The 8,256-nt window shown below is 39.7% G+C and overlaps 1 protein-coding gene across 2 annotated transcripts in view; it reads right to left on the bottom strand.

The window, feature by feature from the left end:
- Nucleotides 1–621: 621 nt before the first annotated feature.
- esyt2b (extended synaptotagmin-like protein 2b) overlaps nucleotides 622–8,256 on the bottom strand; it is a 30,645-nt gene continuing 23,010 nt past the window's right edge. Inside the window, exons 14-23 of one of the 2 annotated variants that reach the window (XM_087789859.1) lie at nucleotides 7,871–7,933; nucleotides 6,034–6,108; nucleotides 5,383–5,469; nucleotides 5,143–5,292; nucleotides 2,730–3,076; nucleotides 2,472–2,570; nucleotides 1,671–1,802; nucleotides 1,506–1,611; nucleotides 1,398–1,447; nucleotides 622–1,336 (exon numbers count right to left, since the gene is read on the bottom strand). In XM_087789859.1, the coding sequence (XP_087645985.1) occupies nucleotides 1,261–1,336; nucleotides 1,398–1,447; nucleotides 1,506–1,611; nucleotides 1,671–1,802; nucleotides 2,472–2,570; nucleotides 2,730–3,076; nucleotides 5,143–5,292; nucleotides 5,383–5,469; nucleotides 6,034–6,108; nucleotides 7,871–7,933 (1,185 nt within the window). In that variant the 3' untranslated portion in view covers nucleotides 622–1,260. The remainder of the gene's footprint in view (nucleotides 1,337–1,397; nucleotides 1,448–1,505; nucleotides 1,612–1,670; nucleotides 1,803–2,471; nucleotides 2,571–2,729; nucleotides 3,077–5,142; nucleotides 5,293–5,382; nucleotides 5,470–6,033; nucleotides 6,109–7,870; nucleotides 7,934–8,256) is intronic. The other variant, XM_087789860.1, reaches the window with a different exon arrangement.

Genomic DNA, 8,256 nt, shown 5'->3' with positions numbered 1-8,256 from the left:
GTTGAGGAGATAAAAGAAAGCTAGAACGTAGCCCGCATTTCGGGAACAAGCTGAATTGATTAAAGTTTGAATGGTTCAAATCGGATCAATTTTGTAGGCGGAGATGTGGTACAAAGTTTAAGTCAGAAGAGAAAATTTGGATCTAATGCCTTCAGCATTCACACAATTAGGAACGTTTATGTTCGATGGTCCACTGTGGAGAAGATCTGGACCCTCTCTATCATGGAGCTTCAATGCTGGTGATGCTTATGTGAAAAGACTGAACATGCTGATCCACTTCTGAAGTCCTGTTGCAGCTGATTACCACATGCTGATGAGGAAGTGACCTCAAATGATGGCGGTGTAGATCTTAAGCATCGTCAGCTGAGGGATTCTTCTCAAGTTTTTGAACCTCATATTGTGAAGCTGCAGCAAAAAGTCTACTACTTTTTTATTTCTATATAACTTGATGCATTTTAAGGCATAAGGTAATGATCCCGGTGGGACAGCAGGTGGCAGTAGTGAAGATGATACTGATACTGGATCAGGAGTAAAACTTTATCTTCTTTTTTGTCCCATCATCAACCTTCTGAAATCTGTTCTTCGGTTAGTTTGCAGAGGTGATAAACGTCAGAACAATGGTCACAAAAGTTAGCATTTATTCCTCAAAGCCTATTCGTCATTCAAATGAAAATATTAAGAAGGCAAACTGACACAGTGAGTCATTAAGGCACATGATGGAGTACAAGAACAGTATTTAAAATGCTTCGACCTACACCCCCGTCGTCATGACAACACGTTCTGACACCTCTCCAAATGTACTTTGTTCATATTACCCAGGATGCAACGTTTTATTCAAGTATCTTTGAAGCCCAGAGCTCAGTCCCAGCTCCTCTGAATGCCCCTCGGTCAGTCCTGGACCATCTTCCTCCTGTATTGCACAAAATCCTCCTCCAAATATACATAGCAGTCATTTTGTTACTTGCATATGTGCATTCCATGTTCGTATTCAAACACATACAACATTAAGAGGTAAACAATCATAGCACACAGCATTACAAACAATAATAGTCGAGACAAACGCTGATGCAGAAATCCATTCTGTTCCTTTGGTTGAATCCAATTTCATCACCTTTTAGCTCCACCAAAAGAGTTCAAACTGGCCACTTCATATTTACATGGACTCATTACAGTATATTACAACGACTGCGCCGTCATCATTGAACAGTTGAACATGCCCGACTCAGGTAAAAGTACATGCAGTAGAAAAGAACCAGGGCCTCAGATCTCAGCGGTGAAGAGCGGCTCCTGGTCGTCTCGCAGGCTTTGAGATGATCCGTCCTCGCTCAGGCTGAACCTGGAAAAGTTACGATCATATTTAGTTTTTTATCTTCGTAGAGCCTCCATGATCAAGTTACCATTGTGTCCATCCTCTGGAGATGTCCTCCCCACTCAAATCCACCAGAACCTGAGATGGTGCACAACATTCTTTAATGTCTTATATTGTTTCATGACAAGTATTTTACCTTCCCAAGAAGTCCTCGATGTTTGGACAAGATGCTTCCTCCGTTCTTCACGGCCACGTCCAGAGTTCTCCTGTGCAGCTCCACCGTCAAAACGCTGAACTCAAACCTAGGAACACCAGTTCTGTCAGGGCCATGATCACGATACTCCACTGCCTGCTGACTCACGTCTGGTCATAAACAGGATTAACAGTCTTCTTCATGGTGCAGGTCTTTCTCCTGCCGGTCCGGCTCTTGTCGGGCAGGAGGTAGAGTCGGACGAAGGGATCCGAGCCGTCTTTGGTGAAGGCGATCAGGTTTCTGAGGAACAAAACACATGTAATCCAAAGGTCATTTTACTCTGGTAGTTTAGACTCTTATATAATTAAGCCATGTTTATCGAAACGTATTCATTTATTTTGCACATCGACAACAAAATAAATAAAGTGAGACAAGAAAACCATTATTTGAATATTTCATAACATTCAACACTATTTGAAAATCGTACAGTAAAACATTTAATTTGTCAAAAGTTTAATCCATTTAAGTACTAACTTTGGTTAGATAATGATTACAAATATGTTGAATTGAGACTCCAGCCCATGTAAATATTGAAAATGCATCCAATTAATCAAATTTAAGTGGTATTATTTGACATAAAAAAAAGGATTTTATTTATACAAACTTATTTTTAATGCTATAATTATCTTGAAAAATGTCACATTATGTCTGGATCATTAATCATTTTTAATTTGAATTTTCTATGACGACTTTGATGAAAGAGTCACTTATCTCTATTTTATCATTATTACTTTTTAATTCATTCCTTTTCATGAAGTTTTTCTGATTCTTATATTAAATACTGACACAATTCATCACAAAAGAATGATCTGATTTGACAAATACTCTCCTGATCAATTCTCCTGAGATGAGTTTTCCTTAGCAAAACATGATGCAGTCATTTTAGTGGGCGCTGCATGAGTCTCTCACCGGCAGGCGTGTGCTACCACGATCAGCTTGTTTCGTTGGGAGCTGTGTCGGATGGTCAGTTGGACTTCACCGAGGGGGAACTGGCTGACAGCAGAGCCACTGAAACACACCACAGTCAGTCGGTCGGAGCAGAAGACCGTCTAAAACAGGGACATGTGTGTCTGATGTGATGTGAAAAGAGAAATGTCTAAAGAAATGTCATTCTCTTAAGTACCAGTGTATGTTTATTATTCTAAAAAGGTGTTTGTTTCTACGTACTTCTGCAGCTGTCGGAGTCTCTGCTGCAGCTCCAGGGAGGCGAAGGGCAGCGAGATGTCGGAGGCCAGGCTGGGGGTGGACTCCCTGTGAGAGAGGTGCTTCTGGGACCCCGAGATGCAGCTGAGGCTGGAGAAGCTACGGCGGGGGCTGGCCGAGTACGGCTCGCCGTCCCTGGGGTGGAGCGTGAGCGTGGAGGCGTCCACGGGCGGCGGGGAGGGCCGTGACAGCGGAGACTCGGAGGACGACGGCCTCACGGAGACGGCGGGGGTCGGCGGCGGCATGCTGGACTTCCTGAGCTGCACAGAGGAGGGCTGGTCCGACGAGACCTGCTTCTCCAGAGACAGGATCTACAAGCGTAGAGAAATTCATCTGATTATTAACTCCAGTGACAGCCTCTACCTGCTCACTTCCTGTTTTATTTTGATGAATCTGTTACTGCATAAATCACTTGAGTTGTTGATTTACTTCCCTCTATTAGTCTATAATAGTCTTCCTTCTCTTCTCTTGTCTCTGCAGTGTTCAGTGTGTTCACTGTTTCCTGGCTTAAACTTTTGACTTTCATCCTGAAACTTTGAACTTTTGGAACATGGAAAAATAAGTGTCACATATTATAGACAAAGTTTAATACAAGTTTTGTTCAATCATTATCAGTATCCCAATCACAAAAAAATGCCATGTTCTGTTTCTGACACTGCTCATCAAAGTTTCTGACTCTGATATTTACAAAAATAAATTAAATAAATTGAATTTACATTGTATGGAGAAATTAAAAAAGAAATTTTAGAAAGTAAAATAATATATTGAGACATTAAATAAGCAACTTTTTATTTATTATAGTGATTCAGAAATGTTTTTATTTTATCCTCATACTCATTCATCCAGATTCACATGCACACTAAATGCCAATGAACATGGATCTCATTGTGTCTGTGTTGGATTTCTATGGCAAATAATTTGATGAGCTTCATGGGAAGATCAATTACGCCTCTGCAGAGCGGTCAATATTTGTTCTGTTATTAGATCAAATTCAAATGAAGATCAGTGAATCCACAGTCTGGAAAACTAGAAAATCAGCATTGATTCATTTTGAGAAGCGACTTTACATTGTTTGGTTATTTATAAATAGAAAAAGGCAAATTTAAGATTATATTGAGTTTCATGGAAAAAAGTTCATCTGTATTCAGTTGCAGGCATTGCTAAGCAACAGTGACCAGACATGGAGTTTAAACCCACATTTGGATTAAAGAGCTGCTTTTCCTGACAAGGTGTGTTGCTAAAAATAAGAACATGTGTTCTGTATTTATACTGATGAGTTATGCGGCAACAAAGTAAGAATAAACAACAATCAAAACACATCCATGTAGTACTTCAATCCACGGGGCGACGTGTCTGTATTTGCTGAAAAAGTCACCCAGAAGGAGGATTAAACCATCAAGCTTTGATAAGGGTTTCTTGATAAAATAGGTCATGGTGTCGACTGCAAACGTCTTAAGGACGACTTTATAAGTGTGAAAAGTCATTTAATATTTGGAGAAATATTTGGAGAGGAAATTTGCAAAGGGAAATGGATGAAAGTCATAACATTAACATCAGCTGATTTGATGAAGATGAAACAGTTCACCATAAATTCAACAAATCTGTACAAAGGCAATTCATGTTAATTTTTGTTCTCGAGTGTTTCTGCATAGAATCTAAAAAAACAATAGAAAAAGAATAATAAAAGCCGTAATAAAAAGACAACAGATGAACGCTGACAACTTGATTACGGCACTATTGTTCATATAAAATCCCACACTGCTGCTGTAAGCGTAAACTCATCGTGTAGCATTCTGTTTCAGGTCATAAATGACTTAAGAAGTAACAGATCATTACTGAGCATAAAATAATAGCAGGTGTGTGTCCCTGACAATTATGCTGCATCAGCACAGTAGCAGACTAAAAAGATTAGGAGAGGACCGCGATATATTTGAGATATTTTAAGACTGTTTTCAGGTAAACAAATACATCATCAGTTATTCAAGCTGGTATGTGATGCTGTACCATGTTTTACAAATTATTCAATAACCGTGTTTGTTTCCACATGATGGACTTCTGCTGCCTGGAAAAAAAAAACATTCCAGACTCTTTTTACTTTAAAACATCCTGTCAGGGTTTTGTTTGTGAGTGAGACATCGGCAGGGCTGAGCTGGTTTGATTGAACCTCTGTGATGAAAGGTCAAAGTTCAGCATTTTTAATCATGTTTGTCATCAACTGCGAACGATTGTGTGGCTGGACTGAGAGTTGCAGGAGCAAAGTTCAGATGAAACATCTAAAACTACTTCTGCGCCCACAGACAGAGGCGATGGAAGAAGATGAAGGTGTCACAGACGCAACAGCTTGTAATATTCGTAAATAATCCGTTTAGATAGTTACCCTCAGCGCCATCTTCAGCTTGATGGTGGAACTTGGCCCAGAGTTCTTCAGAGGAAAACACTGAGTAAGCGTCATGTCCTCCACTGCCAGTAGACCACTGAGAGGCACCGTCAAATTTCCCAGAGTGCATTTGGCCTTGTCATCTTTCACCTGTGTGTGAACATACAGCATTTGTTTGGTTTAGTCCCAATATTTGGTGGCAGAATGTTCTGAGATGACAGCCGACAGCCGAGTCTGTACCTCCACTTCCAGCTCCTGCCTCCTGGGATTGTGGACGAGGAATGAAAAACAGTCTTCCCACAGCGGCTCCTTGGTCTTGAAGCGGATCTTCAGTGGACAGAGAGGAGGTTAGTCCATTGGTTCATGTTGCACCAAGGCTTGTGCATCAGCCGCTCACTGATATGCTAGCTAGCTACCATCACATCTAAAAACTCTCACATGGATGTACAGTTTTTGTAACTGTCAAAGTAAGAAAAGTCCTTTAGAATAATGAGGACGAGATGAAAGAAGAAAGCAGTTTACACCAGAATAAGTGGATACAAAGACATCACGTGAAAGCAGTTTGTAAAAGGATGTTTTAAAAGAAGTTATAGATTTTTGTGCAGTTTGATGACTGTAACAAAGTCAAGGACCCTCGCTGGAGATTTATCAAGAAGCTTTTGATTTCCGCTGCTTTGGATCTTGCGCTACCACCTGTAGATCGAAGGCTTTTTTTAATTTTGTTGTAATCATTTCATTCAGTTGGCAGACCAGGACGATAATCACAAATCCTGATCTATTCCTTCTTTGATTATTGCATACATGCAAAGTGTCTAATTCTGCTGCCATGCTGCAGATGCACCTGTCAATCAACTCCTGTGAGCTCCAGGAGCAGCCATGATGACACCTCACCTTGCTCTCCAGAGACTTGTGGCCCACGGTGAACTGGACGTACGGACTGGGCTCACTGCTGGTCTTCTTGGCAGACTAATGCAGAGCCAGAAACAGAAACATGTCATATCTCTGGGGAAATTCAAGTCGACACAAGGTGATTGCAAAATAAAACATCAGCTCTGTGAAGCGACGAAGGAAGAAAAGGCGACATTTTTTACACACACTTTGACAAGCAGGGCTGCAGGCAGAGCGACCAGGAGGATTGTCTCAGCTGCATTCTAATTTTAGTCCGCTGGGTTCCCACAGCTAAGTCTCCACCAGTATTCCTCTCAGAATAATAATAAAACTGCAGCTGAGACCGAGAGCTGAATCACTTTGTAATTGATGGCTACATTTCTGTCATTTTTCAAAAACATATTCATGATTTAAATCCATTTTTCAACTTTTTATAATCTTAATGGTTTTGGGTTATAGAGCATTTCATTTCTTCAAATAAACCTCAAGTTAATTAACTGAATGGACTGAAAGAATCTAAAATGAAGCCGTGAGACAGAGTCAAGTGAAGAAAGGACACAGTTTGGGTTGACATCAGCTTTGGCAGAGATATTTGGGATAATTGGGTACATCAAGGTTACATGAATGTCGATGTATCATCTGAATTTTGGAAGGATTTTTGAGAACGTCTGCTAAGTACTGTTAATTCAGATCTGTGAAAAGTGTGACCCAGGGGCCACACACAGACATATGACTGTAATTGATTACATATACAGTAATCATGTTTTAAACATGTACAACCATTCAACATTGCAAGTTCAAGTCTAACTATAAGTTGTTAAATAATTTAGTTTTAGACTTAATTTTGTAATTGTCCCTAAACCAAAAAAAGTGTAATCTTATTTCGTAATAATTACATGTTTTGTCCATTGATTTTTCTGGTTTCAATTAAAAATAAAACATAAATATAAAATTCAATAAACTTAACAAATGTTTCAGATTTTAATAAAGTAAAATAACAATAAAAAGGTTATATTAATTGCATATTTACATGAACATTAAAAAATGTAACCCACATTCATAGAATAGCATGAGAAAAATGAATAAATCAAATCTGCATGATTTTTTTTAAAGCACTTTAGAAGCAGACGGACACACTGGAAAGGTACCTACCTGTATAAAACACAATTTTGAAAAATCTTTCATCATTTTTGGACAGAGGGAGGATTTGGAATGTGAAGATATTAAAGATATAAAATGATACGTTTAGCAAGACTGCTCTGTTAAAAGCCCTTAAACTTCAATTTTTTTGGTGTTTTCATTGTTTTGACACAGAGAAGCTCAATCATTCTCACTTAAGAGGTCAAAGGTTCAAATCCTAATATGGAAGGACAAAGAACCCTGATCAAAAAAAAGATATGATTCATTTACGTGACTGGTTTGAACTGATGACCTGATCTCACACAAAAAAAATATTCCCTTTTTAAAGTCCAGACTGACTTCCTTAGACTTCATGTGGTCCGGCTGATCCTAGCTCTGAGAGAATGTAGGAGAACCTGACGAACCAGTGTTTTTGACCGAGATCCGATGGTCATGATTAATAACTGCAGTGGGTGTGAGACAACATGTGGTGGCCGCCCTGCTCCGTCAGCATCACAAACATGCTGCCGGCTGATAACGCAGATTCAGGAACTGATACACACCAGCACAGTGAGCATGCACGACCACAGGCCTTCCACAATGACTTCATCTTTGCCACAGAGGAGAAGTGAAGATCACAACTGTCACGTCGTGCACATGCCGGATGAATGAGTGCACATGACACTTGACTCAAGTCATCACACACTTCCGTTGATGTTACCTTCAGAGCCTTAAACACCGAGACCTGCTTTGACCCGTCAGAGCTGAAATCTGACGTGTTGCTCTGCCAGCCAGCACGGAGGGAAAAATTAAAGCCAGGTTAGTAGGTGAGGTCACCAGCCGAGCTAGGGAGGGTTAGAGAACTGATCGTTTACACCAGGAAACTCAAATCGCTCGGGCAAACACCTGAATGAAAGTTGTGGAGGAAGTTAGATGATTATGTTGTGATGTAATTATTCATTCATTTTTGTGTCCTTGAGAATTATTAGAAATGTACCAATAAAAATGACATGTTTTATTCTCAGGTATAAAGTCAAAGGTATGAAATAATATTTTATGTTGTACACAATTAATAGTATTAATACATTTTCTTTCTTAACCATCTGA

Source organism: Callionymus lyra, chromosome 4 (assembly GCF_982586985.1).
Source record: "Callionymus lyra chromosome 4, fCalLyr1.hap1.1, whole genome shotgun sequence".
NCBI classification, from domain to species: Eukaryota; Metazoa; Chordata; class Actinopteri; order Syngnathiformes; family Callionymidae; genus Callionymus; species Callionymus lyra.
Note: the sequence above shows the minus strand (reverse complement) of the source record. Positions and strands in the feature narration are given on the sequence as shown.